Below are 27,698 nucleotides of genomic sequence, written 5' to 3'. Positions count from 1 at the left end.
AACGTCTTCATCAGTAACTGGCCGGAAAAAGCACTACAACGGAAGTTGTCGAAATCAAAGAGGCCTTTGCCCAGCAGAGTGGGACACTATAACGGGCTAATAAAAAATAAATTCAACATTAACTTATTGGGTCCGGGTTTTTTGAGTGTTACGACTATTAAAGTTAGGTATGCTCCACCGAGAACACCTAGTAGACTGAATGGTCCGCCAAAATACTTTATATTACTATGAAAAAATGCACAAGATCATTTTGCTTTTTATTTTTATGATTAAAGTCTTTGGAGTCCGTGTTTCCCTAGTGATGCGACTAAAAGCCAGGGCTTCATCATGAAAACAAGTTCATCGTTTAAGATGCTATTGGTATTCATTGTACCTATATTTCTTTACTGCCTTGCCCATATCATAGCACTCTTCATAAGCTAAAGGTACTTACGAATGTAAGGAGGTAGGTTATGGTTAAAGAAAGAAGGAGGGAGGTATCAGGAGCATAAACAGATCAGCAACATTTACCTAGGTATCCCTTTTACTTACCTGACATTTTTTCTCATTTTCAGGTTGTAGGAGCCCTGTTCGCCCTGTGTCTCGCCAATTCCATAAGAAACATGGACAGAAGGTCTCGCTACTAATATTTTGTACATTAAAACTGGTACCTATTATCACAATTTATTTTTGTTTTTAACATAATTTTAAGCGGGCTGTGTACTGCATGGCTGAACGACAGGAATCTGAAACATGTTTAGTTGTTTTTTTTTTATGTCGTCAAAAAATTTGTATTGCCAGTTTAATAATCAGAATATTTCAACTAAGCGTGGTTCAACGATGTTTATATTAAAATGGACGTCGCCTTAACTGTAACTTCGGACGTAATTTAATATTAACTATTAGAAATGCCGTTGCAAACGGCTTCGAAATCCTGGTAAGGATCGCTTTTTTCGTATAAGGCTTTATACTAACAACTTGCGCAATTAATAATAAACCAAGGTCGATTTTTACGCATCGATAACCAGTAGCATATATTGTCTATGGATTAACAATATTTAAAAAAATCGGCCTTTTAATTAAGTAGAGTCCTCGAAGCGGGGGGAATTATCTAATAAATGCATTTAAGTGGTTTGTAATGGTGTTGTATTTAATGACAATCACAATGAACTTAGGTTCTAGAAAGGGTCTGATGAAGTTAGACATAAAATTGCACGGTTCGTCTGTGAATTACTTATAAATTAGGGGAAATCGAACGTTTATTTTAATTTAATATGATTTAACAGCAATGCATTAATTAGATTAAAATAAATCTGTAACTTCTGTAAGTAATTGATTTGGTTCGTTTGCCCAAATTTATAAGCCTTCACAGTCTATATGTTGCAAGTGCTTTGGATGTTTTGCTAATAATTAAAGCTATAGACGTGTTAAACATTTGTCTTGTAATCTAATAATAGTTGGTAAAAAGCGTTATGCAAGAGGGGAGCAGCGAGTCAATGTAAAAGGCTTCTACTAACGTTACGAAAAATGACGTCTAATGTTAGACAATGGCTGGCTAATTAGGAGCAACGAATTCAATCGATTGATCAAATGCCGCAATGTATCGCAAATCGTATGCGATTCTTGGTAACGTTTGTAGAGGCCATGAGTTAGCGTTTCGATGTTTACCCGATAATACGCTGCCCCGGTCAAGACTGGCATGACTGACCTTGAAAACTGCCCCTAAGCCTAATTTGTCAGAGGGCAAAATGGCTTTCGCAGTGCTCCTATTTGTAAGGCCTAGAATAATAATATATTATTCTATATAGCCTTTGGTGTATTTTAGATGTCGCTACTATTTTATGGAATTGTCCAAGAATCTCGAATAAGTATTTTTTATTACATTTTGTAGTCATAAGCATTTATTTCAAAATCGTGCTTATTGCACTTCTGTAATGATTGTGATATTTCTTAAAAGAGTTTATATAAATTTATCTTTTTGTAACACCTTATTATTGATGTTTAAATTATCACATTTTTATGGCAACGTAATTTTGAAGCGTACGCATTATTTAAGGCACAGTTGACATTTGGTTATCAGTTATCATATATAATAAAAAAAACGGGAATAAAATAACCGAATACGATGGTCTCGGTCGGATTTTTTCTGACTTAATATAGACTCAACCAAAAAATATTTAATAGTTATTACTGGAAGTAGCCTGACTAGGTACTTAGCTGCTGCAATGTTGTATGTAATATTATTATGACTTTATTCTACACGACCATTAAGTACCGTTTTAAAAAATAAAACCGTTTGAGTAGTGGGGCAGTATTTCCAATTCAAATACATTCATGGTTCAATTTCCTGGGACGTGGGTACATAACTAAATAATAAGTAGAGGAAAGCCGCCTGAGACCATTAGTCATAACCACTCGTATACATTACGTGCCAAAACACTCAGTTTTGCATATTATATCTGCAAAAAGTGTGCCTTGCTGTATTTCGTTGACAAAGAATTTTATAAATTCAATAAACTATATGACGTGTGACTCATTGGGTTTTGATTTACACCTGTATATAACATTGTACCTATGTCCTAAATAATGACAACTTTGTAGGCAGATAAATCTAAAACTGACAGTTAACTGACTAAAATATTCTGCAGAAATCATTTGATATTGTAAAACACCCCATGATTTGCCTGCTAATTTGCGATTATTTTTGGGACATCTTCTGAATAACTTATACTTTTTTGCACAAATCGGTTAAAAATAGGTGAGTTCGTTGTAAATACATATTAACATGGCATGTCTGTGTTGTTTGGTCTTAATAGCATGTTTGTTCAATAAGTGTAATACGTACACTAGGTATTCTTTTGTTTCGATGTTGTACACAAAAGTATTGAAAAATTGTTACTTTAGTTTGGTGGTTGTTAATTTTTGGTGTTGTTGTTTTTTGTTGGCACTATTGGTTGTGGTTATCTATGGTACCAGTGATTTTTTGTTGCTCTTTTGTATGTTTACTAGTTGAACTTCTCTTTCTAATATTTTTTTATATTTACAGGTACGCCTAAAACGAAGACATCACGAAACATTCGAATAAGAACAATAAGGGATATTTACGAAAGAAACTCACCACACTATGTTATGTACAAGTTAATTAAGTTAGATAACTGTTAAAAAAGCTAGAACGGTCAAGTATGACCAATTAATTACATGTATCATTCCTATTGCCTTTATTTAGGTACAACCCTTTTGTACTATCTATACGGCATAACATAAATTAAATATCCACTTTAATGCATCCTAATAGAGTTTAAAATCAATTGAGTTATAACAAATATCTAAGGAATTAGTTATGCATAAAAAGTACCTCAGAATGATTTCATGCAACTGTTAAACGCACAAGTTTTATGAACATTTGTTTTGAGGCAAATGAGTATAGTAGAGGCAGTACGAATGATACAAAATATACGCCTACCCTTTAGAATAAACGATGTTTAGTTTTTGAGATTGACTGAAATAGTGCCAGGATTAAATGTGTACTGTAAAAAGGTGGCACAGATTCCGTTTTACTGTATTCCCTTTTAGAGAATAATTTCTCTATGCAGTCTGCCGACCATAGTGAATGTATGGTACGCAACAGACTTTCTCTGGTGTTTATTATATTGCAAATCTTCCAATTTTGTTTACCAGCACAGGTTTTATTTTTATTTTGACATGAATTTTAAGTATAAACCACGCTCTACCTTCATTTTGATTATCTTTTGTTGCATCAAAACAATTGTTAAGTTTAGTTAAGAAATTGTTTGTAATTTTACATTACTGTAAGAACTATAATAAAGTATTTTCATACTATTCAATGTTGTACGTCCAATTTACAATACTTATATTTAAAGTGTTAAAATTTATATGCATTTCTATTATAATGTGATTTCATAGGTGTTGCCTTACTAGCATGTATATAAATAGTTATTTTATTGTATCGGGAACAAGTGTCTGTGTAACGTGTTTTGAATCTCGTGCATTTCCAATGATATCGCTTTTGTGAAGGATACTGTACTGTATGGCGAAATTAAATTTTCTACTATTAATCAGGTTTTTTTCTATTACCTTCTATCCAAATTATACTTATGTTAATATTTATACCTTATACCTAGGTACAAAAACTTTACTTAACACCCTATTTCTCCTTAACGTTAGCGAATGCATCAGGGGTGGGAATTCATCGGTATTCAGGATTATTGGTCTTGAGCCTTAGTTTCACTTTAATGCACTGCTATACTTTTTGCCACCTAGATCCTAGAGGGTCTACCGCGAAAACCGAAGTTCGCAAATTGCGGGCATTTTTCTCTTTTACTCCAATTACGACGTAATAGCCGCGGTAATAGCCCAGAGTCCTTTATAAAGGAATAATTCTATTTACGCAGCTTGCACTACGACTTACAACTACTAACGAGTAGGCATTTACCTACACAACACAAGCGACCTTCTACGTAGATCTATCTATGAAGTGTCTACTCAATTCTCTTTGATTAAAATGAAAATTATTATAATGGACGGTAGAGGATATTCGTCTATTGCATAGTTATAATTAATCTGAAAAAAATAAAACAAACCACGAGACAACACCGCCATCTAGTTAACGTTCCTGGACTTGAGTTGCTACTGCCATCTAGTATGCCTTTATTCAACTAATTTGGCAGGTCTATACAGTCTATGGAAGATTGGAAATGTCTGGCAACATTTTTATTAAACTGTCAATGTCAGACTCACATATTAGTTATCTGTGGTCAATCAAACTTGCGTTGAGATGCGTGACGGCTCACTGCTCGTCTCTACTCTACATTGTTGTATTATTCGGTTTAAAAAATTCACTTTCACTTTTTGTGTTATGCGACTCTCAAAGAGTTTCCTTAATATGTTGTGAGCAGTCTTATTGGATTCTGATTATTGTTTTGTGAGACCTTCATGTCATAGAATGAAATCTGAAATGGCATATAAAAAATGTTGTGTAGTGTTTATAATTTTCGCTTTAGCGATAGTCCAAGTGGTCGGTTACGACACGGAACTGTACGAATCGACGCCTTGCGACAGCGACAGCAATGTGTGCTTCGAAGAGCTCCACGGGGCCCTGGGCGACTGCTCTTGTAATGTAGACACGATAGACTACTTTAATAACGTCAAGATATTTCCCCGCATACAGAGCTTGGTAAGCAAAGACTATTTTCGCTTCTACAAGGTAAATTTGAAGAAAGAATGCCCTTTTTGGGCAGACGATAGCCGATGTGCCATGAAATACTGTCATATCAAAACTTGTACAAAAGAAAGTGTACCAGGATACGAAAACGGGTATGAAAATGAGATCTTAGATGAAACACCAGCTAGCAAATACTCTAAAGAGGCTCAATCTAACTGCAATTCTGATTCTGATCATAACCCGGACCTGGGTTACTTGAATATGACTATTAGTGCAGCCAGTCAGTTTGAAATAGCGAAGTGGAAAGCCCATGACGATGCTCTTGAAAACTTCTGTGAATGCGATGACAAGGATGCCGAGGCGGAGTATGTGGACTTGTCTCTGAATCCCGAAAGATACACAGGATACAAGGGCCCTTCAGCACACAGAATTTGGAGAAGCATATATCAGGAAAATTGCTTCCGTCCCAAGGTTAATCCTTATGAATCATTCCCATATGTTTTGAGTACCGATTTGAGTAATATGTGCTTAGAGAAAAGGGTGTTTTATAGAGCAGTTTCTGGTATGCATACCAGCATTAATATTCATTTGTGCTCCAAGTACCTCCTGTCTGAAAAAGCAGTTGGTTTTGTTGCTTCCCCAGAAGGTGAATGGGGACCGAACCTTGAAGAATTCCAGCGTCGGTTTGACCCCTCACAGACACTAGGCGAAAGTCCTAATTGGCTGAAAAATCTATATTTTGTTTATTTATTAGAAATGAGAGCTTTAGCCAAAGCGGGTCCGTACTTAGAAAGAGAGGAATATTATACCGGCAATCCCACAGAAGACGAGGAGACTAGAGAAGCTATTAGAAATATGCTCGGTGTCATCTACAGCTTCCCGGACCATTTCAACGAGTCCTCAATGTTCAACGGAGGCAGCCAAGCTGCTAAACTGAAAGTCGAGTTCCGTGAGCACTTCCGTAACATATCAAGGATAATGGATTGTGTCGGGTGTGATAAATGTAAGCTGTGGGGGAAGTTGCAGACCCAGGGGCTCGGCACAGCCTTGAAGATCTTATTCTCAGGCAAATGGGATGGTCCGGAGGATGACCCAGAGCAGGGCAGGTTGCCGCTGCGGCATAAAGCTCATGAAAGGTTGCAGAGAACAGAGATTGTGGCATTATTCAATGCCTTTGCTAGACTTTCTAACAGTATTAGAGAACTTGAAAATTTCAGGAACATGCTCAGGTGAGACCCTTATGATTTTTTCTTAATTCCAAATTTGTTAGCCAGTATTATCTTATAGTTAGCTCTAGTGTCATTGGTAAATAGGTAAAATTACTAGTCTAGTAAAAGTTGAAACATAGTTTATTTATATTAGATAAAAATATGTAGAAAAATGGTGGTGGCAAATATTTTCCATTAAAAAATAATAATCCTAGAGCCTTCAGAATCTAAAGATTCTAGTATATATGTTTAAAGATTTAGTTTGTTCACCATAAAGACGTAAACATTTACTTATTGTTTGTAAATAGGAGGTGTGAGAGTGTGTTTGTGTGTTTGATATTTTCAACTGAAAAATGGACTCTAGACATCTTCACTAAATATTCAATCACTTAGTCATTTTGTCCCATTATTGTATTATTAATTCTATTTTATTGTATTTATATAAGAACTTAAAATATGATAAGTACCTATACCTATGGATATTGCTAGTATGAATTAGATCAAATACAGAGGGCTTAAGTATTTTTACAAAGTATTACCAATTCTTTACTTGTATTGCATGATCATTTTACTGAACATCTTAAAATAGATCCCTAAACATAACGTCATACATTTCGTATATGACGAAATTTGACGCAATTTCTCTTTCGGCCGAGTAGAAAGTGATTGGTTTAACGTGAGGTTGTCAATTGTCTATGTGTTGCATCTTATTAGCGGCTCTTAGCTTGGCTCCCGTTGGCGAAATACATTGAAACGCTAAGATAAATGTAAATAATGTATGGAAATTATAGCGTTTCGTTTTCTACAAACGATTGTCATTTTGGCTAAGCATTGGTTTGCCTCTGTAGGTACATTTTGTAGTGTTCAAAATGACATCACTTAAACAAATTATGGGCGCCAAGTTAAGTCTGAATAAATCCGTAAAGAATGATTCAAAACAAATCGATTTATGATATAAAGGTTACCAGAAATTCGCAGAACATTTTGAGGCTTAAAAAGTTTGGCTATTTAATATTTGATTGACCTTGGATTGGATTTAAATTGGATTATAGTTATCTAACGTCAGCGGATTATTCGTTATGGATTGTATTGGATACGACTTTGAAAGGTTGCTTGGATTTTTGAGTGTGCCTTGTGTTGTGTTGCTATGGATGGTGGAGGTTTTAAAACGGTATCGTCTTGGGTCGTCCCATTCGGTTTTCGTCAAGTTCTTAAATTAGTCATATTCTGCTTTCGTCATGCATTCTATGTACATTGAAAGCCACCTACGATTATGACGAATGTAGACTGCGTCAGGAAAGCAGAATAGGACTAATTTAAGAACTTGACGAAAAACGAATGGGACGACCCAAGACGATATTTTTAAAACAAATAAAATTATAGTCGTGATTTTTCGTAGTAAGTAAATCTACTTAGGACAGTTGAAGGACGTCGGTAGTAGGTATGAATGGTGTTGAATATTTTAAATATTTGTAGAACAAATATTCAATAAACAAAAAAAAACTGTTGTCATCTACGTACTGTTTCTTTAAAAATTAGGTCTCTTAAAAAAAGTATAAAATAGATCGCATTTATCCAATTTTCTTTCCTGTCAATGGAAAAACAATAAAAAATAAGCACGCAAATATCGGACAAATAATGGCTTTTAACCGGCATATATTAGAATCGTAGATAAGCCAGATAAATTCGTTTGTCGGACTAATAACTTTCAAACTACTGTAAGACCTACTACTAAGCTAGTAGTCTTAAAAAACAGTCGGCGTCAGATATAGAATAGCTTCGTAACCTTCGTAGGTTAATATGGCCAGACTAGACTGTGTTCACTGTGTAGAGCGGTGTAATCGTGTGCAAATGAATTTGATTATTTCTCTCGCGTAGCTACGTCTTTTTCTGCTAGGTAGAGTAGGTAGGTACCTACACTGAGAGAAAAATCATCACCAGGAATTAAAAAACAGTTCTGTACTGGGGGAAAAAATGAAGTTTTAGTAATAATTATGGACGTTTCATTATTTCTGTAAAGTTTATTTATTTCTACAAACAGCTCAGTAATCCCAAATATAATTTCAACAAACAGATAATAGAAATTGCAAGAACTAATAGAAATTGCAAAAGTCAATTTGTTCCTATTAGTTAACTCTCCTTGTCCCCGGATTAAGTTTATTTTTGTAATTCTAAGTGTGTTTTTGTTGTACTTTTCTCTCAGTGTAGACCTAGAAACTACTGTAGATTCCAGCTCTATAATTATATTCAAAGAATATAATACACACACAACTCTTAATAATAATGTCTTATAGCCGGTAAGGTAAAGGCATTTCTTTCCTCGCACTATCAATCAGAGTGAATCGTATAAATTCGTACGTTGCAGTAATCACGTAGGGCCTGAGTCACACTCTCTCGGTAACAGGTGGGCGTGGGCCAATCTGACACCTATCACAAGTATATATTTCACAAGGAAAAAGAAAGGAAACAAATAAAACACAATCTCCGGTTTCCATAAGTCAAGGATACTGGAGCCTAGTCTTCTTAAGGTTCCGTACCTCAAAAGGAAAAAAAAACGGAACTTCACTTCACTTTGTTGTTCGTCTGTCTGTCAAAAGACGATGAAATATTTCGGGAATGCCTGGAGGTATCGAGTTAAAATTATAACCATATACTCGGGTCTGCAGTCCCTTGAAGCTGTGAAAAAATCAAACTTCTAAATTCACGTAAAAAAAGATGCCGTTTATGCTGCAAAGACGTTTATTTCGGCACTCACAAGGGAATCAAAATTTATACAAGTTTTCGAACAATGGTGGATCTATTATAACAATTATTTATTATTTTCCAGGTCAAATACCTCATTTACCGGTAAATACAACTTTTACAAGGTTAATGAGATGCGATAGAGCTAATCAATCAAAGAGAGTGCATGATGCATATCGATTACGTTAAATATGAGAAGTGCGATAAAATATCCATAAGAGAATGTTGCTCGTCAGGTCACTCAGCTATATCACTATCTATTTTATATTAAAATTATACTGCTTCAATATGCTGGGTAACTGGTGCACTGGGTAACTGGGTGCAATTCAAAATAAAAACTACAATTCTGCGTTAGTCCTCTCTTAAACTTTCAAGCCATGTATGTTTACATGTTATAAGGACACCATTCAATAGCTATAAAAATAATTAACCTACATTTTAAATAGCCACGATCAGTTTCCTAATAGCTAGGTATTTATTTCGTCAGCCTATTTAGCGTGCACACTTGTAAGGCGTCACGTAGTTAAGGTGCGGCATCAATGGAACACGAAATTTATTGATAAATTAGGGAGAACTCGGAATCACGCCCGTATGTTACTCGTCAAGTAATTGTTTATTCGTCGTGATAAACACGCAAAACTTAACGCAGATGGCGCTGCAGTTGTTTAAAAACATAACATGCTGTTGATAACATTTGTTAACCATAAGTATATACTGGGATTTAACCTAATTTAGAGCGAGTCCAATGGAACGATTAACAAATTAATAGTCACATCGCACACCATACAAATTCAATGTCAATATGCGATGTGCTCTTGTAGGTGTGTTATTCTCAGTTCTACGATTCAATTCCTACAACGTACCTACAGTCAAAGAATTTAATTTCCGACCCATTTCGTACCTTGTCACAGTGACAATAGTATGAGCTATTTAGCTATGTACTTTCATATTGATTGTCACTGTGACAAGGTACGATAAGGATCGGAAATTAAATTATCTGACTGCACTATAGTTATTGTAAGCATAAAATAAAACTCCAAAATTAGTTTTTAATGACTATTGTTGTTTATCATTACTTCCGAATGCCACTGCAGGTGCATTTACTAGCTGATATTATTTAGTCGATCGTAAACAATTCATGGGTAATTGGGTATAGGAGCAACAATTTGCTTGTAGGTAATCATGCTTTTACAACTATACGAACCATGTAAAATACGAGACTTGGAAATTATTTGTGACGTCCCACGGTCAAAGGTACCTTATGGCGGGTATGGAGTTATGCATACCCCAGTAATCTACAATAAATAAGCTATCGATAACACAAAAGATCAACCTCCTAAGTTGCGTAGGTACAGAGTTATGATTTTTTGAAAATAATGTTGTGAAATGAGCAACTTTACGATAGAGAAGTTTTAAGTTTAGCCGCCTAAAAAACTATGTTCCTGAAGTAAGTTACATAGTTGACTACAAATAATAATACCTTATATATCTGAGATTAAAAAAATGTTGCGACTTGTTCTGTAATGCAAATAGAAACCTTTGATATCGACTGATTTATGTGTATACTAACCAGTCTCTTGAAAATAAAGTTTTATTTCATTTTCACGATTGATTGCAATGAGCTCTCAAGATTTAAATTTTATCTATTAGAAAACGACACTGAGAGACAGTTTAAGCAAAAAACAATACCGATTTAGAGGTGAAAATGTATTTTCTGACTTTTTCATATAAAATCAGAAAATTGAATATTTTTACTTTTAATGTAACACACAATCAATTTTTCTGAGCACATATGAAAGAAATTCTGTCATTCAAATGAAATAAATCCTAAAACCCCAACTAAATACTATATTTAACCCCTTATGCCACTTTAAACTTACATAACAATAACAGTATTTGCTCCATACATTTACGAAAAGGTACCTTATGGAAATAAATCTAATAATACATCACTACAAAACATCAATCACATTGAAGCTTTTATCTTTTATGAATAGAAAATATTAATTTACATTAAACTGCCACAAATTTAATTGGTTCTTCGTCATAATAATCTTAAAAAAGACCAATAATTTGTATGTAATGAAAAGGTACCTTGTGGTTAAGTTACATGATGAGGCATGATGATGATGGAACAGTTAGGATAAACTAATAATATTTTGGCGTAAAGATGTTATAAATCGTCTATTTCTTATCAATAATATATTTTGGTTGCCATTGAAGACAAGCGGCATTGAGGTTCAATGACCTTAGATATTCCATAAGGTAATGCGTCGGGTATTGGCATTTTTCAGCAAACCAATGGCTGATTTATTGCATGCGACCAAACCAAATGAACATTACTCTAGTTAAGAAAGACTTGACGAGAGTAACTTTAGTATAATAGCAGGCTACTTGGATTTATAATGTCGGTCGATGTACGGTTGTAATATTTGCTAGGCGCCCCAACCAGAACTGAAATTATCAAATTAGTTTTGCAGAATGCTAATACAGTTCTCTACCAAACTTCTTTTCCCGTATTGACTAGTTTTTTTGGAAATTTTCAACCATTTTTCCATAAGGTACCTTTTTACTAAACTCTGAGACGACGTTACTAGGCTTATAACTAACTTATAACAAAAATAAAAACAGGTAAACAAACGTTACGCATTAAGGTTTGAGATCACACAATAAAAAAAAATTGAGCATTTTTTCACCTCTTTACAAAACATTTCATATCTCCGAAACTAGAAACCCTCATAAGGTACCTTTTCCCGTGGAACGTCACATTTACGCTTTTAGTAGGTAGTAAATAGTATCTAAAATAGGAATAAATTATTCGCTTCGAATTAACTTTTTCTTGAAAAATAATACCTAAATTTTCCGCTAGATTTCAGTTCACGGTCTACGGGAATATTAAAAACATTATTCTAAAATGTATTGTGCTTTAGCGCTCCATAAAATTTTCGATTTTTGCAACCATATTTCATATGTTGGTATATCATGAGTACCTACATATAATATTTATTTCCGAAGTGCCAATGTCCACTACACGACACAATGCATTTTTGTAACTATATAGTACCTACAGCACTGGTAAATAAAAAAGTAGATCATTCATTACGTTCATAATTGGTGTCGCCACCGATGGACCAAATCACCAGTTTCCTGTGATCCTAAATGAGATACTTTCCATTGAAAATCGTGGCCATTTTTAGGGTTCCGTACCCAAAGGGTAAAACGGGACCCTATTACTAAGACTTCGCTGTCCGTCCGTCCGTCCGTCCGTCTGTCTGTCACCAGGCTGTATCTCACGAACCGTGATAGCTAGACAGTTGAAATTTTCACAGATGATGTATTTCTGTTGCCGCTATAACAACAAATACTAAAAACAGAATAAAATAAAGATTTAAATGGGGCTCCCATACAACAAACGTGATTTTTGACCAAAGTTAAGCAACGTCGGGAGGGGTCAGTACTTGGATGGGTGACCGTTTACTTTTTGCTTTTTTTTGTTTTTTTTTTTTGCATTATGGTACGGAACCCTTCGTGCGCGAGTGCGACTCGCACTTGCCCGGTTTTTTATAAAACTATGACACCAAAAATAAGTCTTGCGTATATCGTTCCAATTCTGAACGTAATTTTGACGTACCAAAGTTAAGGCCATTCATTTCTAGCTAGAAAGTTGGGTTTTCGAAAATAGAAAAAGCAAATTAAATCTCATTATAACTTGAGTAATTAAAAAGACATAAGCTAATTTGTCTTCAGCCGTCTTTCATTAAAAATATTTCAGACACTTTGTATGCACTAAGTGATTTCTAAAGTGCGTAGTTAATTGTTCCACTGACTACAAAGTTCATTGCTCAGTGCATTTTGAACCGGGTTGACAAGCTAGGAACGCTGGCCATGTCACGTAGCCGTGACTCAAACCTTTGTTGACCTGAGAGCTTACTGACGTGGCCCAAACAAACCACATGACGTCATTACGTCATCAAATGGGAAAACGATACTTTCAACTCGTCTCTTATCATCATTATGTTTATAGATAAACCTGTTATCAGAGAGAGGTTACGCAGTTATTTAACTATCAAATATAGACGGTCAAGCAAATCTTGTCAGTAGAAAAAGGCGCAAACTTCAAATTTTCTATGACGCGATATCCCTTCGCGCCTAAATTTTTAAAATTTGCCGCCTTTTTCTACTGACAAGATCAGCTTGACCAAGTATATATTCGTGGCTCAATTTATTTTACATATATATATTTTTTAATTTTCAACGCAGCTCCCAAAAAGAGACACCGAAGCAAAATATATTTGGCGGCGCTAGAGATTCGAGTGACAAGAGTAAGGTGAAGGAACATTGTGCTTCCAGTGGGGCGAAGCCGCAAATTTGGAGCTAGAGTGTCAATTTTTTGTGTAAATGTACATAGATTACGAATTTTTTGTAATATTGGCGTAAGAAAAGTGAATCACGATCTCATGATGTACGGGTACCTAATTGATAATATACAGACGCGCAGGTTTAAATACCAGTCTACAGATAAGACATCTTAATAATTTAGAGATGTGAAGTACAATTTATGTTAAGTACCTTGTTCCTCAGATATAATCTAACAATTTATGGAAGAACTTTGATGGTGTGAATTCTTGTTATATAAAGACAGGTTATCAGTTATCAGAAAGTAACTAGAGGAAAACAACAGTGAATTCTATATCTGCGGTAAAAACCCTCACGTCAGCTATAAAAGTAATTGCTCTTATCTTGCCAACAAACCAGCAGCCGTTATCGATTGTAAAAGCGACTAATTGCATTTAATTGCATAAGTAATATCGCTAGTAAAAACTCTTGGAGAATTTTCTGAAAATGCTGTCGAGGTCGTTAGATTATCCCCTAATACCTACCAACTTTTTAGAGCTCCTTTAGTAATTGTTTCTAAATAGTGTATAATGAATGTACTTACTAAAACATTCTGATAAAGTAGCGTCTTGTATTTCAAAATTACGTTATTTTACTTAGTGTTTCGATTTCGAATCATAACATTTGTTTCATACATTAAATAACGTTAACAATAATAAACATGCTCTTTGATTTAAGACCAAGTTCATGAAACTTGGCTCACTTGGCATTTTGTTCACCGTACTTTTTTTACGCCAGTATTATGCGGATCATCACAAAACTAGTTTATTTATATCCAGTGACGTATTGAGCTTATTTATAATGCAAGGTAAAGCCGAATATAGTGTTTATGAGCCCCACCCACTTGAGTGTCATAATAAATATCTACAAATACATCCAAGTTCCATATCTTGAATCAATATTTGCAACATTAGTTTCCTAGACGAACAACACATACATTAACAACAACGACACACACACACGACGACGATTAACGTAATACATAGTTTAGATTGCATAACTTTTTTTAATTTGGCGGTGATTTTTCATTTGCTCGGTGCAGCTGCAGACGTACTTATAACAATCTTTAAAAAAATACTACTACATACTACGTAGATGGGTACGTAACGTACTACGTACAGCGCTTGTTACTTACACAAACAAGTACAGCACAATACTAATTGCTGTTATTGTTGTGCTACGGACTACGACATTATGAGAATAATATTTCTCTATAGCCATAGTTACACCTGAGACCATAATACTTAATGTGGATGCTTAGATCTCAAGGAGTTTTATTTATTTCCCGAATTTTAAGGGATTACTATAATTTCAGCATTATCTTGTAATTCTAGTGGAGATTTGTTCAGCTGAGTTATTTATTGTTAATGAACCTAATCTTAAACAATATATTCGGCTTTACCTCATCTTTATCTTTGTACTAAGTAGTAGTAAGAGTCACCAATTAAAATTAAATAATACGAGGAATCTACATTTGGTTACTTGCAATTGTTCGTGTACTCGTATTTCCTTTAAAAACCGAATTTTAATATATTTCAATTCTGGACCAAAATTATTTTACCACATTATTTAGATCATAAGATTTATAATAATTAAGAAGCTTATTGTTACATGAAGTTCTGTTTTAAATTAACTTCTAGTTAATGTTATGATGCTATTCTATGCTATGGTTTTGTCAAATCAGTTGTCTTAACAAAAATTCCAACAAAAAAATTAAAATTATCAGGATCCATGTTTCTTATGTTACATGTCTACCTACTTTCCGAAATGATATTGTCTAGTCACAATATAACATAGCTTGCGTCGTGAATCAAAATAGTCTTTTATCAAAAACATGTTTTGAGCAGTAAAGTTTTCAATGTTTAAACAGATACCTACAATACAATGTATTAAATATTATTCACATACTTCCGTAAGCCTGTTTTTATTTTGGTGGCTGCAATTTCAATAGAACAGTACACACATACATTATGAACAGTAGACGTTATTAAAACCTCAACTCTCTATATGTACCTATATTTCTGAAGTATTTTGTATATTTTATTTTAATTTTATGTAGTTTTACAATGTACATATTTTTATTATCAATTGACTTGTTGTTTTCAACCTTGATCTTCACCTCTACCTGTTATTTTGGCTTTAGTTCAAACTCATTTCATAATCACTCTTAAATGTACAGACTCAAATAGTCATTTGGCATTCGCTCAGAGTTGCTTCTAGAGAGGACAAATATACTCGGTGGAGTTATTCGCCAAACTTAATTAGGTTTCATACACAAATGTTGTTTAAAGCTATCTTTAACACTAATGATTCATTTCGTTGCTTGCAAACAAAACATTTAATTTTACTTTTGTTTTTAATAAGTTTCATGGACCAAATCTCCAATATCTTAACAATGTATTTTTTTGTTTACAACAATGTATTATGAGTTTGAAAGATTATTTACATTCAAGCTTTATGTGATATATTGTCTGAACTGTGTATACTTATTCTACTTGAATTATCCTTTAAACAGTGTAGAAGTAAATCTGTTATTTTCCTTACCAACTTTAGTACCTACTTCTCTTAATCTGCTGTTGTGATAATTGTCTTATATTCCAGACTGTATTCGTCACAAAATCTTATTCGGTTACAACATAAGTATTAATTAGTATAAATAGTCACTGTATAAGTACATCGCACCTTAATAGTTATACAATATCACTACTTAATTAAGTTCGGCTACATATAGTTGTAGCAAACCTTAAATAGTTTTTGACTTGAGCTGTACCTAACTTATTTCGTTATTAAGTTTGCTAATTTATTAATCATATTTAAAATTCGACGTCGTTCTATATTATCTCTGTTTTAATGGTTCCTAAAGATGTTACAAATACTATAAATTCATTTTACTTCACTAAATCTATTTTGTGGTTTTAAAAAACAGCTCATGATTGCTAGCGTAACCTTTGCAAAACAATTATTGCAGAGGATTTGTTGTCTGTGATTTTAAGGTCTAATACTTTCATGACAAAATTATTTATTTTATATTTTAATTAAATGTTTTTTCAAATACCGTGTGTTGTATTTTTTACTGCCCTGGTAATATGGATATTTCTGTGTTTCACCAAACTACAATTTACAATTCTAAAGCAACATTGGTGACAGGTAGTCTATGCGGAAAGAGAAAGAGTCATGGAATTGGTATAAGAGAATCATTTATTTGACATTCATTCAATTATTTGACGCTTCTCTTACCGCACGGACTCCACAGTTAAATGTTTCTAGAGGAAGGTGAATTTGCTTCTAGATTTGTTAAATGAAAATTTTAACTGATGGTGATGTGTAAGTATTTAAACCAACTAACGTTGTGTGAGTGTTGCCACATGCAGTGTGTTTGATAAACTAACCAGAAACTTAATCCAGCTAACATGCGAAATGCACATGATGTAGTAATTCACGATAGTTTTGCTCATTTTCAGGTCGCACCAAGAAACACCCGCTTTTCTGGAATGCACCAAAGGGAAGGTTGTACGGTGAACTCTGTAGGATTGCTTAGAATAAAAATATATTGCTGTGTTTTATTACAAAATTGCCACATTTTGCGTTGTATTTATTAAGTATAGGTTCCCCGTGGTACCTGTCTGAACGTTACGTTTAAATAACGCACACTCTTGCAAACATTAAAGAGGATCCAGATTACTCCATCTCAAAAAAAAATAATTTCCGACCCATTTCGTAAATTCGTACCTTGTTAGTGACAATTAATACGAAAGTCGCTAGAGACCTCATACTATTGTGATTGTGAGATTGTGACTATGCCAAAGTACAAAATGGGTAGGATTAAATTAAATTCTTTGACTGTACTTAATGATTTTGTACGGCCAGAAACGGGTATTCCCGAAACCGGTATTTATGTTAGGTATTTAGTTTGGAAAGCCAGTAAGTATCTGGGACCTTACTTACCTTATTTATTTCACCCTTCGCTAACGGCGCGGTGTGGCCAACCTAAAAGTGATTAGGCACTATATTTAGAGTTATAAAACGAGTAGAAAAAAAGTGCTAAGTACTTATACCTAGTAGTTCATAATAATAACGTGGTCGTTGCGTCGAGTAGCACCCATAGAGTTGACTAGACGCTGACTCTCAAAAGACGACGCTAGTGTAAGGTCATTGGGGTGGCTCTTACAGTGCACACTTCTTTGAAATACCTACATTTCACATTGCTAATAATCGTCAGGCCGTACACCTATACTACACCTAACAGCTCCTTAAGTCGATGAAATTTTACTTGTAATAGTGTATTGTTTTGATTGGGCTAGCTATTGTGCGATAATCGTCAACATCCTGATTTACAATGAACATTCCGAACTTTTCACAATTTCACTGCCAAAGCGCCCAATTTCCAATACAAAATGAATACTTAGCGAGTTATTGGCAGTGAATGTGTTAAGTAATATTAGGTATATTACTCGTGCATAATGTAGAGTGTACGTTATACGTAGGTAGGTACCTACGTATAACCTAACCTACGTGTAACCTAAAATGTAGGTACATTTTAGGTGAAAAATTCTAAATAAGTAGTAAGTATCTATTCATTTGTTAAAACAACAAATATGTGATGTAAATTGGTTCATTCATTAAATTCAAAGTGCATTCTGCCCGATTCGAACTTTAAGATAAGTCAATTAATAGATCTAGAAACGATACGGATTAGATATGTCAGTGTCAAATGTGACGTTTCTTCAAACAAAAACATCACTTCGTCTATTAATTGACGTATCTTAAAGTTAGAATCGAGCCGAAATTAACGGTAGGTAACTTAGCTGTTTTTGCATGGGGCGATCTGTTTTAACGACAATTTCAGGCAGTTAAATATTTCGGCATTTGGCTACGTTCGCCGCCATAAAAATCTCTTGGTAACTAAAACTTACCTCCTCTCTCTCTCTCGCTATTATAGAATTCCTAAGATCAAGAAAATCGCCGTGGCTTGCTTGATGAGCATGATGAGCTGTGGAATAGATGCTGCAAATTTTGAAGACACGTTTTCGATTTCGGCTTCATGTACTGGATGTGAATTTTTCTTTATATACGGCGACGATCCGACGATATCAATTTAAAATAAACTTAAACCATAAACGAAACCGTACCTACCGGTGTTGAAACGTAACGCCGCCGCACACCTACTAGGTTATCTGACCACACGTGCATGTGCAGCCGTGCACCGGCCATCCGTGAAGATAGTCTCTGAAGGTTGGGCTAGATCTGACCTTAGGCTTATCAGTCCGAAAACAGACGAGTGTGGGTTCGTGACTAATGTGTGTTTTTATCCCACATAAAATGCCGATTGAATAATTAACCGCTCAATCTGCCCAACCGAACCATCATTTTTTAACAGACTTCGAAATTTGGAAAAACAGGCGGGGGTTATCAACCGACTTTAATGTTGTCAAGCAGACTCCAGGCTCCTTCGAGCAACACCGGCTTCCGACAAAGCCAGGCCAGGTGTGTCTCACTCCACGATTTCGTCGCTTTGCTACAGGTAGGTAAAAAGTTCGACCCCAATTTTGGGGTTTGCCATAAACCTAGCGGCCATATCTGTGCTGATCGTGACAGACGCGTTTTGTTAGAGAGTGAGTCTTCTGTACCTAGTACTATTATTTATTCTGTGGCCAGGCTCTCATAAGCGATGGCAAAAATGCCGGGATAATGCGAGGAATAAAATATCATTCTTGCCGCCGCGAGTTTCTTGCGGTATCTTGGGTCTGTGTAGGTTTAGTTTTAGATATTAGGTAGATGTTAGGTAGGTTTGGTGGTCGTTTTAGATATTGTAAATGCATTAAAATATGCTTAAATTGAAGATAAAATTATAGATATTTAAATAGTTGAAAACGAGACATATTGGGTAGGCATTAGGGATTGCTTCCATAAAGAAAAGTGTTTTATGTGGATTGGCGTCTTATGAGGAGAATTAACTCTTTTGGGAAGAGACAGACACATATTTTGTAGAATTAACGACTAATTAAATACCCTTAATCTTTGTATATTATTACTTATTTTGTGTCTTTGTATTAATTTCCTACTTGATGATGATGTTGAGACTGAATAAAACTTCAATGTCCTACTATATAAACACAATCATGACTTATTTGTATTCACACAACTTAATCTGCATTAAAATAACATACCGTATATTTTTGCAAGAACCTGTGAAATTGAATTCGTTGGGGTAAATAAAATATGAAATGCCATGCATAGCCGTACCTATCGTAATGTAATGTAATGTCACTACACGTACGAATGTGGCCTTCCACAGCTTTTATCTGATACAAAATATACGGGTTTACCTATAGGTTAATGGCATGATGATCGATAATTGCTTTACATTTTCATGAATTATGTATAGTCTACGTTACATACTATATAATTATGGATAACAAACTGCGAGTTTAGTTATAGCCAGCAAAGGACCTATTTGACTCGAGAAAATGTCAGATAAATATACTTTGGACAGTAGCAATAATGCGATCAAATTGCCAAAGATAACCGACCTGTCGCTTTTTCGATTCATAAACATCCTAAAGTCAGGGATAGACCACTTTTTAAGGCTCCCATAATATACATTATGATAATATACAATATGCTCAGTTGCTCACATGACTAAACGAAGGAGTTGAAACGATTTCCAGCTTGCTGGGAATTAATTCTTCAAAACGCTTTTTATGGATCTAATTAATACAGATAATTTCAGTGATTTCTTGTGTCTTTTGAATTTCTTTGAATTGAAAAAAAAAAATTAGGTAAGTATATTGAATAGGTGTACAAATCAAACAAGTTAAATGAAACAAAATATCAATTGGGAACGGAATCGTTTATTACCCATCTGTTTAAGTTAAATTATACAGTTATTCTACACTTTTTGTACTGTTCAAAGTACCTACCTATCTCAAGTATTCTATTTCTTAGGTTAGAATGTACGAACAAATGCACCGATTACCAAGGAATGATTTATATTAAATTTTCATTTATTTCGAATTGTGCTCCAAAATTAAGTGGTAGTTACCAATCACAGTACCTCTTGGATCCTACGGTTATTTATAATGAATACAATGGTTATAATACGTTTTTATTATGAAATAAATATGCCAATTCGTTTTAACTATGTATTTTACATGACAATTAACAACTATGGATAGGAATGAAAATAGGTACAACTGAATACTCGGGGGTTCTTTTAGCGAAAAGGATCCAATTCGCAAACAAAATCAATTCTAATTTAACCTTTTTTTTTAGACAATTTTAAATTATAATTTTTTTGTAGGTTGGATCCTTTTCACTTAACTATTTAGATAGGTGATAGGAATTGTTATGACAGTTGTTTCAACATTCTTTTCAGTCGAGACCTAAAATAACCACGGCCTTACATTGCCTCGGTAATTTTAATGCAAACAATTGTAATTTACTTACATAATTTCCGGAGGTAAATTGCATAGATGTTATCTAACTTGTTTACATTGTTTACTAACATTACTATTTTTAGGTATACGATAAATCAAACACAGGGTTACCACACCCGACATGGACGATAATAATGAAATCAAATTGATATTTTTTAATAATTGGTATCACTACAAAAACTTCTCGATTGTACAATCGTAATAACTATTAATTAGTAAATACCCAAATTTATATACAAACGTTTCCTGTCCAATTCGCATTTACAGAGTACCAAATACATCGTATCAATAATGTAGGTAACCTATACTAATAAGTTAATATTTTAGATATCGATCGTTTCGCTTCGTTAATATTTATCAATAATTAATAATAGGTATAAATCTTCCTTTATTGTCTTCAATATTAACCGTTAAACAAGGCTGGGGTAATTTAACCAGAGGATACTTATGGCTTAAAAGTTTACAAACGAAGTTACAAAAAATATTCACTTAGTAGGAAGTGAAAATGTCAAATGTTAAAGTGTAACGGCGCGATTCGGGAAATGAATTAGAAATTCACTAGATATGAAATAGTAAAGATATGTGACGTTCCACGGCAAAAGGTACCTTATGGCGGTTGCCGCTTACGCTATTATTAATGGCCGCTCCAATATTCAGCCGGGGCAGTGGTACCTTTTGCCGTGGAACGTCACATATCTTTACTATTTCATATCTAGTGAATCTCTAATTCATTTCCCGGATCGCGCCGTCGGTGTAGCGACCAAAGTCGTAAATTCGTTTTAAAACTTTAAAGCAAAGCCCCTAAACTGAAACTGTGTGTGCTTAACGAGTGGATTTCGTGGAAATGTTAATAGTTAGGCTAAGAAACTAGTAGGTACCTAATTGACCGAAAAACTTGCAGAAAAATCGGAGAAATCAATCCTATTGAGCCTCTATTCCACTTTGCCAAAGTGAACTTTAAGTGACTTTAAGTAACGTGGGTTTGGTGTGATCCAATGAAATAAAATAATATGACCAATGAGATCAAAGCAAAGTGTAATAAAGGTCCTGGATATCAAGTAGGCAAGATTCCAGTTCATAGGACATCTACATTTAGTCTATACTAAAATGACCCGTCTTTTACAAGCTTCGATGGTGATATCACACGCGCCTAAGAATGATTTTACTTTGTATATTTATATTGCTACTACATATTATAGTAATGAAAGTGTGGGAACGAGATATTAATATATAGCAAGCTAATTTTCTGCAATTTCTGTGAGTTCTAAAAAAATAACATGTTTATTTTTTTCGACATTTTGTTTGTTCGCTCGTAAGATAGGCTGGGATTTAAACGGTCAGTTTAGACGGATCCAAATAGGTACCTAACACAAATAACGTTCGTCATATTGATCTATTTAAAAAAATTGTTTGATTTGGATCTATTTTGCAAAACTACGCAAATAAGCGGCAGGGTGATGTTCTTTTTGTTTAGACGCGTTTTTGGACATATGCAATTTAATAACCATAATTGGCAAAGGTTTACAACCGTAAGCAATCAAAATATATAAGATATAAACAATTAAGAGCAAGTATACATAACAGACGTACCTTGACTTGATGTAAGGATGTGCAATCAACCGGAAAGGATAAGGTTCGATTAAAATAGCTGTCAATGAACTGATAAAAAAACATTTTCTTAGATATGCGGGTAATAGACATGGAGGTAGGGTTACCAGATCCAAATTTCGAATTTCCTGACAAAATTCCTGGGTTGCGCGATATGCTAAGTATGCTTGATACATTGTTTAAATTTGATTTGTTTTGAATTTATGTAGGTAAGTAAATTTGAATAATGTACCTTTTTAGGTACATAATAGAAAAGTCTGACAATTCACTAAGATTCCTGACATTTTCGTATTCCAGCCGCATTCCTGACAAACAGCCAAAATTTCTGACATCTGTTACTCCCGTAATTGTTCCTTAGTGAGAGTTTTTTAAACAATTTGGTTGCAGTACCTAAGTAAGTTACAAGTAAATTATTTAGTAATAATCGTATCGCTCTCTGGTTGAGTGTGCACATTGCAAAGTGGGATGCATACCTTACTATTATGCTATCAGTTAAACAAATTGTTATAAATGTATCACTTTTATTTCAGTAGTTACAGCGCGTCTATCGAACATATTGACATATTGTCCGACAGGTGGCGCTATATAAGCTTAACTTTTTTTATAAACCCTTTGAGATTCATGTCACAGAGGTAGTCGTTTGCTATAGCAACCCAAATTGTGGCCATTACAGTTCCCAAGTCAAGAATCGCCATAAATCACGCCAATATAAATATAAATAAACGAGAAATTCATGATATGTACCTAAGTATACCACAAACTATCGAAGACCCGCAAATGATACAAATCAATAAATAGCATCAATGACAAGTAATATTATATACACTTAACATACTTTAGTACCCTTCGATTTTAATGGATTTTGTAAGGTTAATCGACAGTTACACTATAATATGACTATTCTTTATAATTAATAGGTGTAGTTACTATAGCTCGTTACGTGAATTCATCATCGTCAGTATTTACATAAGTACCTAATAGTTTAAGTATAATTACGTGGTGATAGTTGGACGTTACAACGAATAATTGGTTTTTAAAAAGTTGTAATTGACAATAGCGCCATCTCTTAGTGTATTAGTACAACTTCAAGCCTATATCGTGCAACTACCGCCACGCACGACACTACACGAAAACACATTATCTTTTCACCATAGAACCAACAGCTGAAAACGCTTCGTTCGGTTACAAATGAATCCATTTAAATGTATACGAAAATAAGTGGGACTTACAGTATATACAAAAATATCACATTACTTCGAGGCCGCAGCTTTCCATTTTCTTAGTCAATAGTTCGTCTTCTTACCTAAGTCGTTCGAAGCGTAAGCAAGACATCGCTGGGAGTAATCAACCGTTCGTATTGCTATTGTAATAAAAGCTATTATCGCTCGTACAAGCTGTGTTGCAAGCGTTCACACGCAGATAAAACAATCAAACACAATAATTACGCAAAACAGGATTGTGAATTTCATTCAATGCGGTACGATTTTGTTACACGAATAAACAAACGAAAAAGTTTTACCAATTTGTACATCAAACACGTCATCATACAACTCGGCCCATTTTCTACCTTACTTAGTAAAAACGAGGAAGATTTTAAAGACTAGGTGCTTCGTCGTAGTTTCGAGTTAACGTTACAAGAGTGAAATTACTACACCTAAAAGTAGGTAAGTGTTTTTCATCCATTCTGATTTTGCCAGAGTAATTAAGTATTTTCATGATACAGAGGACAGTATCCAAGGGGCAAAATCAAGATGGATTTACAAATACGTAAAACGTCTAAGAAGCCGCAGCCACACCCGAGTGCGGCAATCAACAACGCTACACTAGAAAAACAATTTGGCTCGCACAAACGCGGAAGCGATACACTTCAGTCACCGTATCACATAGAAAAATATAGTTTATAACTTTTTAGGAGGCGTTATCGCTAATAGGTACAGTCTTTGGTCTCCTCGTCGTCGAGAAAGTCGAAGGTGGCGACGGCGGCGCGCTCGGGCTCCCCGTAGCGCACGAAGAAGCCGTCGCGCCCGAGGATGGAGGGGCGGCGCGCGCGCGGCCAGCGCAGCACGCCGAGCCCGCGGCTGCGCAGCGCGGCCGCTGCAACGTACCACACGCTTACGGCGACTCTACGGAGACGGGACGGGTGAGCCCGCAGCCAGGCTAGCTCCCGTCTCTCACGCTCCCTAGCGCCTCCTGCTACTGAGGGGGATACTGACAGTTCTAAACTTTTTATTAAACCGTGGTAAGTTCCTATGTGAACTTCTGCAGATCGAGGTAGGTCTACGCGGGCTAGTTTTAATGGAAATATTATATGTAGGTAAATTATAGCTAAATAGGACGCCGGCAGTTCACATAATGTCGCTAATGGCTACAGATAGACAGACGTTTCTTATAATTTAAAGAGATAATTATCCATTTTGCGAGAGAATCTTTTTTTTATAACAACGGTTTATCGCCAGTATCCCCCTTATCTGCTTCTTAGACCACATCTAAGTCAACAGTAGCCTTCCCTGATCTAATATGTGAAACTTTTCTACCTGAAAGTTCCTTGTTGGTATATGAAATAAAATAACCAGTTATTTTCAGGTAGATCAGTTTAATGATCGCCCTACTGCTTTGCAAATTTCATAAACGTAATTTTCAAAGACACTTAGATCCAGGATAATTATTGAAGATTCACTAAAAGTTAAAACAGAGTCGTAACATGAATGAAAATTGTCCGAGCGGTGTAGAAACGAGCGAGTTTTTTCTTCGCTAGCAAGGGTTTTTCCTTAGAAAAAGTACTCGCTGTCTGTGTGAACAGTCCGAACAGCGATCAATGAATAGTATAATATATTTAATATGTATCTTCTATTTATATTCTCAGGGCACAATTTATTACTTCAGCATTCTGACAGCGTACCGATAACACTGAAAATTTTCTGTAAATTTTCATTTGCAAAGCCGTACGGCATCTCGTATGACGTCTACTCGAGATGAGGCGACAGAGTGAGGTGCGTGAGTGAGAGCGGAAACGTGACGTGGCTGGACGTGACAAGGACATGACACACACGACGCCACCTGTCACGGACAGATGACGTCGCTACATGACAACACATGACATGACACAGATAACAATATTGGCTCGTGAATTTCTGAAACATTGCTCATGGTAAGCTTCAATTCAATTTCATTTCAATGCAGAAGCAAGACTCCGTTTCTACGAAAAGTTGATTTCATCTAATGAATTTCGTTCCAATGGATCCTTTTTGGATTTGTTACATAGGTATATATTTTACGCTTCGATTCGATTCGTATTTATTTGGAACGAAAAACAACTTTCTGTACATTATAATCGATTGGAAATGCATTTAACTAATTACTCGTGTTTAAGCGACCCACTTATCCAGATAATTACTATTTGTTTCAAAAATTCACGCTTAAAATAAATGTAATAGAGTTAGACCAAGAAACGTCTGCAGCGATTTTGATAGTCTACGCAGTGCAAGTGTCATTTTAAACGTCAAACTTCTATGAAATTATGACGTATAAATAACACTTGCACTGCGTGGGCTATCAAAATCGCTGCAGACTTTTCTTGGTCTAACTCTAATAAAGCGTTAATAAACTAAAATGACAATGAACTTAAACTAAAACTCTGCACCGTCAAACATGATCAAGATTGAAAATGAAACCCTTATCCCAATGAGTGTTTAATACATGTTTATCAGTGCCAGGAAACTAAATAAAACAAAGTTAAAAGTACAAACACATAAGAAATACAATCAGCCACATATGATACCCACTAATACCAAATATTTAAGACCACCTATGGACGAACAGTGTATTTTTGCGCCTTTATTTGACTACAGTTTGACTTTTTCTAGAGTTAAACTAAGAAAAGTCTGCAAAGATTTGGACAGTACACGTAGTATATACGTGTTATTTTAAACGTCAAACTTCTATGATATTAAGACGTATACATAACACTGGCACTGCGTGTGCTGTCAAAATGTCTGCAGACTTTTCTTGGTCTAACTCTATGGCTTTTCGTCTATGGGAAGCCTAACAGAGTTCTTACAAAGTCACCCGGATCTAAAATTAACAAATACAGCGAAAGCCTGAAATATAACAATGAAGTGTGTTAACCCGTGGAGCGCCCCAAAATTACTCAGAAACTCCTATACTAGTTACCAGCATAATACGTGTGACAGTAGCGCTCCAGGGGTTAATCTTATCTCTGTCACCACAAAGTTGTTTAAAATACCTACTTAAAATGTTAAACTCATTACACGCAAAGGTATTTTTTTTTCTTTGAAATGAAGGGTATTCATTGCTATAATTCAGGTTTACAATATTAACAATTCTTCGTTATAATAACTTCTCGGGTTCAATGGTAAACTAATCTTAGTAATTAACTTAAGTAGTGCAGGGGTCTCCAACATTTTTGAGGTTTTATTAGGTTTAATTTCAACCTTAAATCGGAAGGCTAAAGTTGAAATTCTAATGGCGTGTATGGACTTATGCCTGGAAAAGGGTTAAAGAGCTCCAAATTGAAATTTTCTATGACAGGTCACTGTTTTATTTTTCAGGCGGTTTTTTGATTGAACAATTGGTTGGGACATACTTATAATAACTTTAGTGTCTTAAATTAGTAACGTCAAAAATATTTACTGGACATGACTTTGGACCGTCTTTAGTATTTTTTAGCGTGATAATGTCTTTTAAACACCGTGAAAGTGTCACGTTGTGGACAGATCTCCATGGTAACGTTGTGGACAAATCTCCATGGTAACGTTACGGCCACGTTTTCTTATGACGTTATCACGCAAAATTATCGTCCGTAAACCGACTTTACAGACAACCATATTTTTTCTTAACCACCATCATTTAATTTAAACTAACGACCTTCCGTGTTTTCCGTCAATGTAAGGGTTAAAAAATGGAGACCCCTGCCTTAAAGAAGAGTGTGTAGTTACCGGTCTTCTGTCTCCGGGAGCGGTGCAGGCGGTGCAGGCGCGAGTAGGCGGGCGGCGGCGGCGGCTCGGCGGGGGAGGAGCCGCACGAGGAGGGCGACGAGTCGCTCGACGCCAGCATCACGTCCAGCAGGTTGGCGCGCGCCTGCACAGTGCACACTCATTTAATGGCCCCTCTACACGATGGGCCAACGCC

General features: G+C 35.2%; 3 protein-coding genes across 10 annotated transcripts in view; 2 read left to right on the top strand and 1 right to left on the bottom strand.

Moving 5' to 3' along the window:
- LOC134664999 (CD63 antigen-like) overlaps positions 1-4,055 on the top strand; it is a 31,056-nt gene extending 27,001 nt beyond the window's left edge. Inside the window, exons 5-6 of one of the 2 annotated variants that reach the window (XM_063521761.1) lie at positions 555-650; positions 3,030-4,055. In XM_063521761.1, coding sequence (XP_063377831.1) covers positions 555-626 — 72 coding nt within the window. In that variant the 3' untranslated portion in view covers positions 627-650; positions 3,030-4,055. Of the gene's footprint in view, positions 1-554; positions 651-3,025 lie in introns of both variants that reach the window. The other variant, XM_063521762.1, reaches the window with a different exon arrangement.
- Positions 4,056-4,753: 698 nt separating this feature from the next.
- On the top strand, positions 4,754-17,083 carry LOC134664978 (ero1-like protein). 2 transcript variants are annotated; one of them, XM_063521733.1, is made up of 2 exons: positions 4,754-6,390; positions 16,968-17,083. In XM_063521733.1, exons 1-2 carry the CDS (start codon positions 4,943-4,945, stop codon positions 17,023-17,025), a joined length of 1,506 nt encoding a protein of 501 aa, XP_063377803.1. In that variant the 5' UTR covers positions 4,754-4,942; the 3' UTR covers positions 17,026-17,083. The 2 variants fall into 2 exon arrangements, with proteins under 2 accessions (XP_063377803.1, XP_063377802.1); XM_063521732.1 differs by lacking the exon at positions 16,968-17,083 and adding an exon at positions 13,372-16,561.
- A 3,254-nt stretch (positions 17,084-20,337) lies between these two features.
- Positions 20,338-27,698, bottom strand: part of LOC134664971 (uncharacterized) — a 574,567-nt gene continuing 567,206 nt past the window's right edge. For 5 of the 6 annotated variants that reach the window (XM_063521718.1, XM_063521717.1, XM_063521719.1 and 2 more), the window contains 2 exons: positions 27,506-27,647; positions 20,338-24,644 (listed from right to left, as the gene is read on the bottom strand). In XM_063521718.1, coding sequence (XP_063377788.1) covers positions 24,475-24,644; positions 27,506-27,647 — 312 coding nt within the window. In that variant the 3' untranslated portion in view covers positions 20,338-24,474. Of the gene's footprint in view, positions 24,674-27,505; positions 27,648-27,698 lie in introns of all 6 variants that reach the window. The other variant, XM_063521720.1, reaches the window with a different exon arrangement.

The sequence above is a fragment of the Cydia fagiglandana genome, chromosome 6, assembly GCF_963556715.1.
Source record: "Cydia fagiglandana chromosome 6, ilCydFagi1.1, whole genome shotgun sequence".
Classification (NCBI taxonomy): domain Eukaryota; kingdom Metazoa; phylum Arthropoda; class Insecta; order Lepidoptera; family Tortricidae; genus Cydia; species Cydia fagiglandana.
The sequence above is the reverse complement of the archived record's forward strand: the minus strand, read 5'-3'. Positions and strand labels throughout refer to the sequence as shown.

Excerpts from the sequence above, each read along its gene's own strand:
- LOC134664978 (XM_063521732.1), top strand. The coding sequence starts at position 4,943 with ATGAAATCTGAAATGGCATATAAAAAATGTTGTGTAGTGTTTATAATT. Across the intron at positions 6,391-13,371 it reads AATTTCAGGAACATGCTCAG|CTCCCAAAAAGAGACACCGA; the intron begins GTGAGACCCTTA and ends TTTTCAACGCAG.